Raw genomic sequence first — 17,050 nt, 5'->3', positions numbered from 1 at the left:
CATCAGTGCCCCCCATCAGTGCCGATCATTGCCGCCCAACAGTGCCACTATCAGTGCCCATCAGTGCCGCCAATCAGTGCTGCCTATCAGTGCCCATCAGCGCTGCCTATCAGTGCCCACCAATGCTGCATATCAGTGCTATCTATCAGTGCCACATATCAGTGCCCATCAGTGCTGAATATCAGTGCTACCTATCAGTGCTGCATATCAGTGCCACCCCATCAGTGTCTCCTCATCAGTGCCTGTCAGTGCGGCATCATCAGTGCTCATCAGGGCAGGAAAAAACATATCTATTTACAAAATTTTATAACCTAAACAAGAAACTTTTTTTTTTTTTTCAAATTTTTCAGTCTTTTTTTATTTGTGCACCAAAAAAGAAAAAACCTGACGGTGATCAAATACCACCAAAAGAAAGCTCTATTTGTGGGGAAAAAATGACACAAATTTGGTTTAGGTACAGTGTTGCATGACCGCGCAATTGTCATTCAAATTGCAACAGCGCTAAAAGCTGAAAATTGGTCTGGGAAGGAAGGGGGTTTAAGTGCCCTGTATTGAGGTGGTTAAACTTTAACCGACTGCGCACAGTATATTTACTGCGGCAGTCAGCCCCGGCCAGGCAGAGTGGCGTAGATCTATGTCGCTATCCTGTCACCGGGTTTTGAGCCAATAGCGGGCGAGCGCACGCCTGCCTCGGCTCGTTCACAGAGGAGTCCGGGCTTGTGACCGGCGGACCCGATGTCCGCCGGTCACACTACGATCGCCGGTACAGCAGGAGAAAGGCGGAGCGGCTTATGTAAACAAGCCGCCTGTCATTCTCCCCTGTGTAAAAATGGAGATCAGACGGTTCTACTATGTAGAACCATTGATCTCTGTTTTTACAATAGGAGACCTGTTCCATCACAGTTAGAAACACACCCCTAGGGACACACTTAACCCCTCCCTCTCCAATACAGTTAACCCCTTCCCTGCCAGTGTCGTTTTTACAGTAACAGTGCATATATATAGCACTGATTACTGCAGTAATGTCACCGGTACCCCCAAAAGTGTCAAAAATGTCAGTCAAGGGTCCGATCTGTCCGCCGCAATGTCGCAGTACCGCAAAAAAAAAAAAAAAAAAAAAAAAAATCGCAGATCGCCGCCATTACTCGTTAAAAAAAAAAAAACAAAAAAAAACAAAAACAAAAATCTTTCCCTTTGTTAGTAAACGCGATAACTTTTGCGCAAACCAATCAAAATACGCTTTTTGCAATTTTTTTACCAAACATAGGTAGCATAAAACAAATTGGCCCAAAATGTTAAAAAAATTTTGATTTTTACATTTTTTTGGGGGGGAATTTCATATAAAAAGTGAAAAATAGTTATTTTTGCAAAATTTACGCTCTTTTTTGTTTATAGCGCATGATCAAAAAAAATCGCAAAGGTGATCAAATACCACCAAAAAAAAGCTCTGTTTGTGGGAAAAAAAGGACGTGAAATTCGTTTAGGTACAGCGTCGCACGACCGCGCAATTGTCCGTTAAAGTCACAGTAAAAAAATCGCAAAAAACCCGCTGGTCAGGAAGGGGGTAAAATCTTCCTGGGCTTAAGTGGTTAAATAAAACTACAGCAGCAGACAGGCAGGGAGGGGGGGGGAAAGAGAGGACAGAGGAGGACAGGAGGGCTGCAGATGAGGGAGGCACGTAAACTGACCACGGTGTCAGAGCTCAGCAGCCATGGTATACGGTGGTCATTTTTCAGGGGGGAGGACATAGCCAGGCAGGATCAGCCAGGTATTTTAGGTGATAGAAGGGGCCAAATTTTACAGCAAAGCACTGTGTTGTATAACATGCTTTAAGGGAACAACATCAATTTTTTTTCTTTTTTAAGTTAACAAATGCTTTAAAAATAAATGCTGCCGTTTGCTACTTAAAAATAAATACTCAAAATAAGAATAAATGACTAAAACCCCCACCCCCCATCACATTGTTAAAGAGGGCGCGGAGCATGGGTGACCTTAAAATGTTGCCCCCCCCCCCCCCTGAAAAAAGTTCTGCGGACGCCCATGACTCCACACAACGCATTTTGTGTCAGAACACATCTTCAGGGGAGAGGAACCCATTTGTGGCTTCTTGTGATTTTATATGGTGCAGTTGGCAATGTAAAGAAGCAATATTCATAACAAAACAAGCCGATATCTTTACCAATGATGGCCACAGGTAAATCCCTAATCTGTCTTTGGAATAGGTTGCCGATGTCCCACTGTGCTTACAAAACCTGTCAGTCTGACAGGAGTGACGGTGATCATAGAAGCTACCAGATTTGAGGGGCATAGGTCCCAGAAAAGGGAAAGAAATTGGAAACTTCAGATGTAAATCTGTGCTGTAAAACTATAAAAGAATACCGTGCTTGTGTAACACATATAAACACTTCTTTAACCACTTGCCGACCGCCGCCCGACTATATTCGGTGGCGGTCAGCCCCTCCCAGGCAAAGTGACGTAACAGTACGTCACTAGGCTGGGAGCCAATAGGGGGCGAGCGCGCGCCCCCGGAGGCGCGCTCCCGCCTGTTCACTAGGAAGCCCGCGCATGTGACCAGCGGACCCGATGTCCGCCAGTCACTCGCGATCTCCCCGTGGAGAGGGAGAAAGGCAGGCGGCTAATGTAAAAGCCACCTGTCATTCTTCCCTGTGTAAAAGCACTGATCATACGGTCCTGCTATGTAGGACCGTTGATCTGTGCTGTTACACACACAGCCACATCCAATCACAGTTAGAAACACGCCCCTAGGGACACACATAACCCCTTCCCTGCCAGTGACATTTTTACAGTAACAGTGCATATGTATAGCACTGATTACTGTAGCAATGTCACTGGTAACCCCAAAAGTGTCAAAAATGTCAGTCAAGGGTCCGATCTGCTCGCCGCAATGTCGCAGTCCCGCAAAAAAAAAAAAAAAAAAAAAAAAAAAAATCGCAGATCGCCGCCATTAAGAAAAAAACAAAAATGACAAAAATCTTTCCCTGAGTTAGTAAACGCAATAACTTTTACGCAAACCAATCAAAATACGCTTTTTGCAATTTTTTTCACCAAACATATGTAGCAATGTTAAAAAAATTTAGATTTTTACATTTTTTTGGGGGAATTTCATATAAAAAAAATTTGAAAAATATTGTTATTTTTGCAAAATTGTCGCTCTTTTTTTGTTTATAGCGCATGAAAAAAAAAAGAAAAAAAAAAAAAAAAAAAAAAAAAAAATCGCACAGGTGATCAAATACCACCAAAAGAAAGTTCTGTTTGTGGGAAAAAAAGGACATCAATTTCATTTGGGTACAGCGTCGCACAACCGCGCAATTGTCCGTTAAAATCACGAAGTGCCGAATCGCAAAATAGGCCCTGGTCAGGAAGGGGGTAAAATCTTCCGGGGCTTAAGTGGTTAAGGACTAAGCTGCAGACACACCATGAGATATCTGTCATGGTTATTTAAACATCCATACATAAAGTGCTGCGCTGATAAAATGAATAGTCTGCAATGATTTGGGGAGCCATGTCATCTGCTGGTGTTGGTCCACTGTCCAAAGTCAGCGTAGATCCCTACCAGGAAATTCTAGAGCACTTCATGCTTCCCTCTGCTGACCAGCTCTATGGAGATGCTGATTTCATTTTCCAGCAGGACTTGGCACCTCCCCACATTGCCAAAACTACCAATACCTGGTCACATGAACATGGTATCACTGTGCATGATTGGCCAGCAAACTCACCTGACCTAAACCCCATAGAGAATCTGTGGTGTATTGTCAAGCAGATGATGGGAGACACCAGACCCAACAATGCAGATGAGCTGAAGGCCGCTATCAAAGCATCCTGGGCTTCCCTAACACCTCAGCAGTGCCACAGGCTGATCACCTCCATGCCACGCCGTATTGATGCAGTAATTCGTGCAAAAGGAGCCCCGACCAAGTAGTGTTTGCATTCTATACTGTACATGGACATTGTTTTCAAAAAGCCAACATTTCTGTATTAAAAATCCTTTTTTTTTTTTTTTATTGGTCTTACATAATATTCCAATTATCTGAGATACTGAATTTGAGTTTTTACTAGCTGTAAGCCATAATCATCAAAATTAAAAGAAAGAAATGCTTGAAATATATTACTCTGTGTGTAACGCATCTATACAGGGCCGACCCTACCATGGGTCCCAGTGGACCCAGGTGGTAGTTTAAGCAGGTGCGGCTGCCACCCTTATGTCCCCCAGGCGCGGGAAATGCAGTGTGAATCCAACCTCCAGCATATGTCTGTCACAGACAGTGTCACCTCAGCTCCTCCACCTGTGTACATTGCTGCTGGGGAGCGGCCAAGCAAGACCAGCGGCAATGGTTTGGAGCAGCAAGGAGTGGGCATGGCTTGGGGGGCAGAGCCAGAGCAGCGCACGGGTTAGGGAGCGGAGAACGTTTCCCGGTGGGAAGGTGCACCACATCATCATCACAGTCAGACACACAGCACAAGTACCCAATCATCACAGGCAGTGCTGCAAGACGAAAGAGGCTCAGGCACCACTTCGCTAGCTGGTGAGTGGAGTTCTATTTTCATAGTGAATGTGAGTGGCTGGCCTGGCTTAATTGGTTTCTCTCTATGTAGGTTGTTTACTCACCTCAGAGCAAGTCTGTCCCACTTGCCGACTGATCAGTGCCATCAGTGTCAATGCAGTGCCCCATCAGTGCCTCTTCAGGGTAATCACAGTGCCCCATCAGTGTATCCCTTCAGTGCCATCGCAGCCACCCATCAATGTCAATATAGTGCCCCGTCAATGCCATTACAATGCCCCATCAGTGTATCCCTTCAGTGACATCACAGCCCCCCATCAATGTCAATATAGTGCCCCATCAATGCCATGACAGTGCCCCATCAGTGTATCCCTTCAGTGACATCGCAGCCCCCCCCATCAATGTCAATATAGTGCCCCATCAATGCCATGACAGTGCCCCATCAGTGTATCCCTTCAGTGCCATCGCAGCCCCCCATCAATGTCAATATAGTGCCCCATCAATGCCATCACAGTGCCCCATCAGTGTATCCCTTCAGTGACATCACAGCCCCCCATCAATGTCAATATAGTGCCCCTTCAATGCCATCACAGTGCCCCATCAGTGTATCCCTTCAGTGCCATCGCAGCCCCCCCCCATCAATGTCAATATAGTGCCCCATCAATGCCATCAGTGTATCCCTTCAGTGCCATCGCAGCCCCCCCTATCAATGTCAATATAGTGCCCCATCAGTGTATCCCTTCAGTGCCATCGCAGCCCCCCCATCAATGTCAATATAGTGCCCCATCAATGCCATCAGTGTATCCCTTCAGTGCCATCACAGCCCCCCATCAATGTCAATATAGTGCCCCATCAATGCCATCACAGTGCCCCATCAGTGTATCCCTTCAGTGCCATCGCAGCCCCCCATCAGTGCAATCACCAGTAAGTCAAACTTCATGATAAAATTTAGTTTTAATTATCATGAAAGAAAATAATGGATGTGGGGGCCTTTTTTCTTTTTGTTGGGGGGGGGGGGGGGGGGGGCGGTTGTGAGATTTTTAATAAACAAAAATGTACACCCTTCTTGGGATATGTGGGAGACTGAGAAATCGAGGTGTGTACCCCCCAGGTAGTCGGAAATATTCAACAGACTAGAGGTCTGCCTCCTCCAATCTCATGGGATATACTATACATTGACAATGAGGATCTACGGAGTGTACCCCTAGGAAGAAGAACCTTTTCTGCAGTTTAGGGGTCTACACCCTCCAACCTTCTAGGTTATGTGGGAAACTGATTCAAGGTGTGTACTTCCAGGAAGCAAGATATCTTCAACTGTCTAGAAGTCTACATCCTCCAATCTCCCGGGATATACACCGACAATAACAATTTGGGGAGTGTACCCCTACGTTGAAGAACCTTTACTGTAGATTAGGGGTTCTACACCCTTCAACCTCTTGGGATATGTGGGGGGTTGAGTATTTAAGGCCTGTACCCTTAGCAAACAGGATATCTTAAACAAATGAATTAGAGGTCTACACCCTCCAATCTCATGGGATATACATTAACAATGAGGATTTTGGAGAGTACCCTTAGGGAGAAGAACCTCTCAAGATTGGGGGTCTACACCCCTTACCTTTGGGGATTTGTGGGGGACTGAGAATTTGGGGTGTGTATGCCCAGGAGGGATTTTATTACCAGATTAGAAACAGCAATCTCCTGGGATATACATTGGCACTGAGGATTTGGGTAGTGTACCCCTGGGTGAAGAACCTTTTCTTCACCCTCCAACCTTCTTGGATATGTGTGGAGACTGGGGAATTGAGGTGTGTCAACAGGGAGCAGAACATCTTCAACAGATTAGAGGTCTACACCCTCCATTCTCAACTGAGGATACAAGAGTGAACCCTCTTGACCTTTTCAGCAGATTAGAGGTCTATACCCCCCAGACATATGTGCTGGGACTGAGGATTTGAGGTGTGTACCCCAGGGAGGAGAACATCAACAGATTAGAGGGTGTACACCAGTGGTATTGAATTAAAATTCACAAAGGTCCAGTCAGTAAAATATTCTTTCAGCAGAGGTCCGAATCAAAATGTTTGTGCAATGACGGCCCTGTATCCCCTCAACCAATCACCTGCTTGTTAACTTGGGTAGCCCCCGCCCTCTGTCCAAAGCTGTCCTGGCTCCAGCTGTTGGCTCTGTGAGAATGGCAGTGGCGATGGCTGTGGGCAGAACGACTCTAAAGGGTGGGACCACAGGGGTCCGGACGAGACATTAACTGGGTCCGGATCTGGACCGCGGTCCGCCATTTAGTGATACCTGGTCTACACCCTCCCTTCTCCAACGAGGATTTGAAAGTGTAGCTCTAGGGAAAACCCTTTCAGCAGATTAGAGGTCTACACCCTCCAACCTCCAGGTATATGTGCTGGGACTGAGGAATTGAGGTGCGTAAACCAGGGAGGAGAATATCAACTGATTAGAGGTCTACTACACACTCCATTCACCTGTGATTTACAGTGACAATGAGGATTGGACAGTTTACCCCCAGAGAAAACCCTTCCTGCAAATTAGAAGTCTACACCCCCCAACCTCCGGGGATGTGTGGAAACTGAGGATTTGAGGTGCCCCCCCCCTCCCCCAGGGAGCAGGACAATTTCAACAGGTTAGAGGTCTATACCTTCCAAGCTACTGGGATATACATTCACTAAGGATTCAAGAAGTCCCCAGCAAGAGAACCTCTTCAGTAGATTTGGGGTCTACACCTTCCAACCCCACAGTTTATACACTGAGGATTCAGGGAGTGTACCCCATGAGAAAAGGACCCTTTCCAGCCAATTACAAGTCTACATCATCCAACATCTCAGGATATATGCTGACCCTTAGGAACACTATTAGACCCCCTTATTACCATCTGTTCTAGGCAAACTATGAAGTCGAAAGCATCAACATGGCAGCCAAGGAACTAGCATTCTCACACGGGGAGTTAATCAATGAAAGCCTCCATGATACTCTCCCCTGATTTAGAGGAGGGGGGTCTACTTGCTCCAACATCCCAGGATATATACCATCACTAATGCCTCATACACACGCATCGATTATTGGCCGGGAATTTTCGGCCAACGTCCGATCGGCCGATTTTCGGCTTGTTAGTATGATGCTTTCGACAACCGACTCCGACTTTTCGGCCGAAAAAAATCTGGTGTGCAGGCTATAAAATTTGTGTTGGCCGTCAACACAACGGCCGATTTTCCGTCAGTCAGTACAGATTTCGGCAGACAAAAATCTGATGAGCAAGACTGGGCATGCTCAGAGCAGAAAAAAACACACGGAAAGTAAACCAACACATGACATCACTTCTGAAGTAGATTTTTGTTGGCCGAGAAAATTAGTGTGCAGTCTAGAGCACATTCCAACCAACAAAACACAACTCTGGACAAAAGACGGACGATCGGTCGGCCGATAATCGTTGCGTGTGTACAAGGCATTAGGATTCAAGCAGAGTACCCCCGGTGAGCAGAACGCCTTCTACCAATTGTCCATCCTTCTTTCAGGTTTACTGTTGCCATCTGTAACCATAGATCCTCTCACTTGTCTCAAATGAAGACAAAGAAGGAACATCCATTATGAACACCACCAGACAGTGGTGGCCAAGTTTTTTTTAACCATTTGGCGACCAGCGACGTACTGGTACATTGCTGGAATTCAAGTGCTTTTACCGGGATGATTGAATACAATACCCAAACTCTACTGCTGGTGATGCTATCCCAAGACGGAAAACTGGTTCTCGTGGCTGGGATGCGCAGTCCCTCAGTACTTTACCGTTGATAGATATAAACTAGCAACGCGGTGGACTCAAACATCCAGTAAGTGCCGGTTCACACTAACGCGGCACGACTTCAGGGGCGACCTGTGAAGTCGCGTGCACCGCGACCTCGGCGCGACTTGCACGGACTTCATATAATGAATGTCTATGCAAGTTGCTCCGATGTCGCCCCAAAGTAGTACAGGAACTATTTTCTAAGTCGGTGCGACTTGAGTCGCTCCTATTAGAATGATTCCCGTAGCACACAATGGACCGCGACTTGTCAGGCTGACCAGTCGCCTGACAAGTCGCGGTAGTGTGAATGGACTCTTAAACCATGCGAACATTTTGTTTTGCTAGGATTACTCTAGTTTTGACTTGTCCGGGTCTTTCCTTAATAGGTTTGTCTATTGCAGATACCAATATGGCCAACAGGTGGGACAGCGACTACCAAATCCTGCCACAAATGTAGCAGTGGCTGCACTGGCCTACACCACTATGACATCACACATTGGCAGGATGTAAACAGAACTTCTTTAATAAAAGCGATAAATAAACATAAGCTCCACCGGCCATCACTGATCTCCGCTCTTCAATCGCAAGACCACAGGAACCGACGTGCAGGGGATCATCCCCAGATCTGTGATCACCAGGTCCACCAAGTCGGGGGGCGTTACATCGTACACCAAGTTTAGCAGCCGCAGCGAGCGGATCTTGTCCCAGTCCTTCAATGGAGTCTGCCCCTTGCGGGTCACCACCAGGTCATCCGGGTCATCTGGACGAAAGAGGAGACAAAATGGAAGCACTTCTGTCAGAATGGAGACACCCAGAACCCCCCCTCCCCTACCCCCAGAGAGGAAGTGATGATTGGACCAGGCTGCCCCTCACACCTTGTACTGATATTTCCTAAAACCAGTATAATCTACTCATTGGAAAGACCAGAAACGGTCAGAAAACTAAAAAAGGACGCACATATAGAATTCAAACATGCTAGTGGTAAATTCATACTATGGGATAGCATTTCAAAAACTGAGACAATATCAAACTGCTTATGTAGTAAGCACATAGGAAGAGTACCAGGTATGTGATCACCCAGCACATGGGACGTGTACTAGGTATGTATCACCCAGCACATGGGACGTGTACTAGGTACAGTATCACACAAAAGTGAGTACACCCCTCACATTTTTGTAAATATATATCTTTTCATGTGACAACACTGAAGAAATGACACTTTGCTACAATGTAAAGTAGTGAGTGTACAGCTTGTATAACAGTGTAAATTTGCTGTCCTCTCAAAATAACTCAACATACAGCCATTAATGTCTAAACCGCTGGCAACAAAAGTGAGTACACCCCTAAGTGGAAATGTCCAAACTGGGCCCAATTACCCATTTTCCCTCCCCGGTGTCATGTGACTCGTTATTGTTAGAAGGTCTCAGGTGTGAATGGGGAGCAGGTGTGGTAAATTTGGTGTTATCGCTCTCACTCTCTCATAGTGGTCACTGGAAGTTCAACATGGCACCTCATGGCAAAGAACTCTGAGGATCTGAAAAAATAATTTTTGCTCTACATAAAGATGGTCTAGGCTATAAGAAGATTGGCAAGACCCTGAAACTGAGCTGCAGCATGGTGGCAAAGTAGCAAATCACACTGCAAATCACATTGTAGCAAAGTCTAATTTCTTCAGTGTTGTCACATGAAAAGATATAATAAATTTACAAAAATGTGAGGGGTGTACTCACTTTTGTGAGATACTGTATAGATCACCCAGCACATGGTAAGTGTATCAGGTATGCATTATCCAGCACATGGAACGTGTACTAGGGATATATTGACCTGCACATGGGACCACTACTGGGGATATATCGTCCTGCACATGGGATGGGTATTAGGCTTGTAGCATCTAGCACACTGGACATATACTAGGCATGTATAATCCAGGATAAAGGGCATATTCTAAGTATGCAACGCCCAGCACATGGGACGAGTGCTAGATATGCATCACTACTGTGTATTAGGCATGCATCATTTAACACACTGGACTTGTACTAGGTATGTATCATCCAGCACATGGGAAGCATACCGGATATGTATCACCCAGCACATAGGATGTATCCCAGATATGTATCACCCAGCACATAGGATGTATCCCAGGTATAGTATCACCCAGCACATAGGATGTATCCCAGGTATGCATCACCCAGCACATATGACGTGTACTAGGTATGTATCAGCCAGCACATGGATTTATCCCAGGTATGCATCACCCAGCACATAGGACTTGTACTAGGTATGCATCAGCCAGCACATAGGACGTGTACTAGGTATGCATCACCCAGCACATAGGACGTGTACTAGGTATGCATCACCCAGCACATAGGACGTGTACTAGGTATGCATCATCCAGCACATAGGATGTGTACTAGGTATGTATCACCCAGCACATAGGACCTGTACTAGGTATGTATCAGCCAGCACATAGGACATGTACTAGGTATGTATCAGCCAGCACATGGATTTATCGCAGGTATATATCACCCAGCACATAGGACGTGTACTAGGTATGTATAAGCCAGCACATAGGATGAATCCCAGGTATGTATCACCCAGCACAAAAGACATGTACTAGGTACAGTGCGTATAAACAGTCTACACACCCCTGTTAAAATGTCAGGTTTCTGGGATGTAACAAAATGAGACAAAGATAAACCATTTCAGAACTTTTTCCACCTTCAATGTGACCTATAAACTGTACAAAGGAGAAAAGATTCAGCACGAAGGACAAATAATGTCTGTAGCCTCCCTTTCGATATAAGAGTTAATATGAAGCATATGTGAATATGGCTATAAATAATATCAGAATGTGCAAATAAGATATCAATAGTATACACCATAAAATAAAGTTAAATACATAACGAAGTGCACAAATATATATATAGATCCTCTCAAAAAGTGACAATGATAAAGTGGGAAGAAGTAAAAACAAAAAAATAAAATAACGTGTGCACACCCTCTTATAACTGGGGATGTAGCGGTGTTCGGAATTAAGCAATCAAATTCAAACTCATGTTAAATAGGAGTCAGTACACACCTCCCATCATTTAAAGTGCCTCTCATTAACCCAAATTAAGTTTTGCTGTTCTAGTAGGTCTTTCCTGACATTTTTTTCATTGTTAAAAGGTATTTATCAGGAGAAGGGTACAAAAGAATTCCCAAGGCATTAGATATACCATGGAACACAGTGAATCATCATCAAGTGGCGAAAATATGGCACAACAGTGACATCACCAAGAACTGGACGTCCATCCAAAATTGATGAAAAGAAGAAAACTGGTCAGGGAGGCTGCCAAGAGGCCTACAGCACCATTAAAGGAGCTGCAGGAATATATGGCAAGTACTGGCTGTGTGGTACATGTGACAACAATCTCCCGTATTCTTCATATTTCTGGGCTATGGGTTAGAGTGGTAAGACGGAAGCCTTTTCTTACCAAGAAAAACATCCAAGCCCGGCTAAATTTTACAAAAACGCATCTGAAGTCTCCCTAAAGCATGTGGGAGAATGTGTTATGGTCTGATGAAACCAAGGTTGAACTTTGTGGCCATAATCCTAAAAGATATGTTTGGCACAAAAACAAAACTGTCCATCACCAAAAGAACACCATACCCACTGTGAAGCATGGTGGTGGCAGCACCATGCTGTGGCGCTTTTTCTTCACCTGGAACAGGGGCCTTGATCAAGGTAGAGGGAATTATGAACAGTTCCAAATACCAGTCAATATTGGCACAAGACCTTCAGGATTCTACTAGAGAGCTGACCATGAAGAGGAACTTCATCTTTCAGCATGACAACGACCCAAAGCATACATCCAAATAAACAAAGGAATGGCCGGAGCCAGAAGAAGATTAAAGTTTTGGAATGGCCCAGCCAGAACCCAGACCTGAATCCCATTGAAAATCTGTGGGGTGATCTGAAGAGGGCTGTGCACAGGAGATGCTCTCGCAATCTGACAGATTTGGAGTGTTTTTGCAAAGAAAAGCGAGCAAATATTGCCAAGTCAAGATGTGCCATGCTGATAGACTCATACCCAAAAAGACTGAGTGATGTAATAAAATCAAAATGTGCTTCAACAAAGTAATAGTTTAAGGGTGTGCATACTTATGCAACCATATTATTTTAGTTTTTTATTTTTACTTCCCTCCACCTTGTCTTGGAAATGAATCTACGCTTGATGCACAAATAGCTCCGTTGCGCTAAAAAGTTCACTTTTGGATATTAATATACGCCAAACGCAATAAATCCCATTGTGCTAAAAAGCACACTTATCAGCTCTTATGTATTAGGTAATGGAGCGCTCTCCGCAATCCCAGGAATACAAACACATGGGTTCTTATCACCTTAAGCCCCGTACACACACGCAGATCGTCGTCATACAAACGTCGGCGGACGAAAGATCTGCCGATTGTATGCGTGTTAGTATGGTGCCTCCGACAGATGTCTGCACACAATCCGCGGACAAGAGTCTTTCTTGCAAACATGAAAATTTTTGTCTGCAGACACCAGAACGGACGATTGTTCGCCTGTCAGTACAGAAATCAGCCGACAGACCGCAGATTTGCAAGACTGGGCATGCTCAGAAAATAAAAAACACAGGGATAGTTAAACATTACATGACATCACTTCTGCAGTCAGCTGAAGTCTGCGGACAAAATTCTTGTGCTGTCTTTGCACTTTTCAACAGACACCGACATCCCGGGGAGAAAAGACGAACATTTGTATGACGACGATCTGTGTGTGTGTACGGGGCTTTAGATGCTCACCAGAAGTGTCCTGTCTCAGACAGAAAGCTTGGTTTATGAGACAAAGGGACAATCAACAGGAAGTGATGACTATACTACATCAGCCAATCAGTTCCAAATGTACAGTCACATGACACAAGTTACTCACATAGAATCAGCCAATGACACACCTGTATACATTCAAATGTATAATACAAAAGGGGAAGTACAGATATGTGAATGAGCAGAATAGAGTGCACGGCTTCCCGCCTAACACTACACAATGAAATCAGCGTATAGAATTGTGAACGCTGCTCTGATCAAACTCGTGCATGTATTCCCGCCTCTACTACTGGTGTGAATCCCACTCATCAAAGCTTCAGAGAACAATGCCTAATAGGATTATACTACCGTTCCCATAGACGTGAGGCTATCTGCAGGGAAAGAGCCATGCTGTTTCCACTATGGGGATCAGGCACAGTAGAAAGACATGAGCGTGTATCCCTTCATAAAGGCAGATAGATATAAAAAATATATAAACTTCGCACTGCAATACACAGATCTACAGTGCATTGTGAAAGTATTCGGCCCCCTTGAACTTTTCGACCTTTTGCCACATTTCAGGCAAGGGCAAGGCAGCTGTAGATCTCTGCAGTTCATCCAGAGTGATCATGGGCCTCTTGGCTGCATCTGTGATCAGTCTTCTCCTTGTATGAGCTGAAAGTTTAGAGGGACGGCCAGGTCTTCGTAGATTTGCAGTGGTCTGATACTCCTTCCATTTCAATATTATCGCTTGCACAGTGCTCCTTGGGATGTTTAAAGCTTGGGAAATCTTTTTGTATCCAAATCCGGCTTTAAAACTTCTCCACAACAGTATCTCCGACCTGCCTGGTGTGTTCCTTGTTCTTCATGATGCTCTCTGCGCTTTAAACGAACCTCTGAGACTATCACAGTGCAGGTGCATTTATACAGAGACTTGATTACACACAGGTGGATTCTATTTATCATCATTAGTCATTTAGGTCAACATTGGATCATTCAGAGATCCTCACTGAACTTCTGGAGAGAGTTTGCTGCACTGAAAGTAAAGGGGCTGAATCATTTTGCACGCCCAATTTTTCTGTTAACAAAGTTTGAAATATCCAATAAATTTCGTTCCACTTCATGATTGTGTCCCACTTGTTGATTCTTCACAAAAAATTACAGTTTTATATCTTTATGTTTGAAGCCTGAAATGTGGCAAAAGGGCGCAAAGTTCAAGGGGGCCGAATACTTTCGCAAGGCACTGTATATCGGGAAACAGACCCAGCGAATGCCCATGGAGTGTTCGCCGGCAGAGATGTCTATGTAGAGCAAACGAGTCTTCAGATCTAAGGGAAGGTTTTCACTGCCAGTCTTTCCTCAATGCCGGTTCTCCCGCACACGCTCTAAAGAGCGTATTACAAGCAAAGCGACAACAGGAGCCATAATGACAATCTAAATAAAACACATCCTGAAAAATGTCTATACTAGTCCTAATAAAATTTCCAAAACAACCTAAAAGATATCAGTTTGCTTTACAAGTACAGTTTATAGGTCACGTTAAAGGTAGAAAAAATTCTGAAAATGATTTATCTTTGTCTCATTTTTTTAATATCACAGAAACCTGACATTTTACCAGGGGTGTGTAGACTTTTTATATCCACTGTACGTAATCATTCAGCACATAGAACGTGTACTAGGTATACATGCAGCACATAGGAGGTGCTTTCTGTACACAGGTGTAGCTATTGTGGGCGGGAAGGAGAAGATATCACTGGTCAAACCGCTACAGGATGAATTCTGAGATTATAAACAAGAATCCAGCCAATAAGACGGCTGTGTAGAGGAAGGTGTGGCCACCGCTGGCTGTGATTGGTTCTCACCCAGTTCATTGGAGACGAAGGAGTCGGTCTGCACCTTCTCGCAGAATTTGTAGGTCTCGCAGCACACCAGGACTGGCACATTGTGGGCTTTGGCAATCAATGCGATCTGAGAAGTCCCGACCCGCGACATGACGTAGCCATTGGCCAGCAGAGCATGCGCCCCTAGGAACACCTTGGACACCTGGAAAGAAACGCCATGCGTTATAACAGCTGCCATATTGAAGTGTAAGCTGTCCACATACAGAGGTTCGCATATCCCAATCTGTCATAACACCATCCCTGGCACCCAACCGAGACTGCACACACCCGCTCATGCCATACCACCGTCCCTGGCACCCCACCGACACCTCGCACACCCGCGCATGCTGTAACACCATCCCTGGCACCCCACCGACCAAACACACATCCGCTCATGCCATAACACCATCCCTGGCACCCCACTGACACTGCACACTCCCACTCATGCAATAACACTGGCACCCTACCAACACCGCACACACTCGCTCATGCCATAAGACCAACCCTGGCACCCCACCGACACCGCACACACCCGATCATACCACACCACCGTCCCTGCCAACCCACCTACACCGCACACACCCGCTCATGCCATACCACCGTCCCTGGCACCCCACCGACACCTCACACACCCGCTCATGCCATAACACCGTCCCTGGCATCCCACCGACCAAACACACACCGGCTCATGCCGTAACACCATCCCTGGCACCCCACTGACACTACACACTCCCACTCATACAATAACACTGGCACCCTACCGACACCGCACACACTCGCTCATGCCATAAAACCAACCCTGGCACCCCACCGACACCACACACACCCGATCATACCATACCACCGTCCCTGCCAACCCACCTACACAGCACACACCCGATCATGCCATAACACCGTCCCTGGCACCCCACCGACCAAGCACACACCCGCTCATGCCATAACACCATCCATGGCACTGCACACACTGGCTCAAGCCATAACACCGTCCCTGGAACCCTGACACTGCACAACACCCGCTCATGCCATAACACCACCCCTGGCACCTCACTGACACCACACACACCTACTCATGCTATAACACCATACATGGCACCGCGCACACACGCTTATGTCATAACACAGTCCCTGGCCCACTGACCACGCACACACCCGCTCATGCCAAAACACCGTCCCTGGCATCGCACACACTGGCTCATGCCATAACACCGTCCCTGGCACCCCACATACGCGGTCATGCCATATCACCGTCCCTGGGACCCCACACACCCGCTAATGCCATAACACCGTCCCTGGCACCCCACACACCCGCTCATGCCATAACACCGCCCCTGGCACCCCACACACAGGTTAATGCCATAACACCATCCCTGGCACTCAACTGACACTGCACACACACGCTCATACCAAAACACCATACATGGCACCGCACACACCTGCTCATGCCATAACACCGTCCCTGGCACCTAACCGACACACCCGCTCATGCCAAAACACCATACAAGGCACCCCACACACCCGCTCATGCCCTTACACCGTCCCTGGCACCCCACTGACACTGCACAAACCCGCTCATGCCATAACACCATCCCCTGCACCCCACACACACCCACTCATGCCATAAAACCATACATGGCACCCCACCGATCACGCACACACCCACTCATGCCATAACACCAATCCTGGCACCCCACTGACCACACACACACACACCCGCTCATGCCATAACACCATCCCTGGCACCCCATCGACCATGCACACACCCGCTCATGCCATAACACTGTCTCTTGCACCCCATCTACACCGCACACATCCGCTCATGCCATACCACCGTCCTTGGCAACCTACCGACACCGCACACACCCACTCATGCCATAACACTGCCCCTGGCACCTCACTGACGCTGCACACGCTCGCTCATGCCATAACACCGTCCCTGACACCCCATCGAAACTGCACACACCCGCTCATGCCATAACACCGTCCCTTGCACCCCATCTGCACCGCACACAACCGCTCATGCCATAACACCGTTCCTTGCAATCTAC

General features: G+C 46.3%; 1 protein-coding gene across 1 annotated transcript in view; it reads right to left on the bottom strand.

Moving 5' to 3' along the window:
- Positions 1-8,819: 8,819 nt before the first annotated feature.
- The window catches only part of LOC309551530 (translation initiation factor eIF2B subunit delta-like), a 35,357-nt gene continuing 27,126 nt past the window's right edge, over positions 8,820-17,050 (bottom strand). Inside the window, exons 7-8 of the mRNA XM_082252155.1 lie at positions 14,988-15,168; positions 8,820-9,079 (exon numbers count right to left, since the gene is read on the bottom strand). Coding sequence (XP_082108281.1) covers positions 8,880-9,079; positions 14,988-15,168 — 381 coding nt within the window. The 3' untranslated portion in view covers positions 8,820-8,879. The remainder of the gene's footprint in view (positions 9,080-14,987; positions 15,169-17,050) is intronic.

This window comes from Pelophylax lessonae (genome assembly GCF_965119305.1).
Source record: "Pelophylax lessonae genome assembly, chromosome: 3".
NCBI lineage: Eukaryota > Metazoa > Chordata > Amphibia > Anura > Ranidae > Pelophylax > Pelophylax lessonae.
The sequence above is the reverse complement of the archived record's forward strand: the minus strand, read 5'-3'. Positions and strand labels throughout refer to the sequence as shown.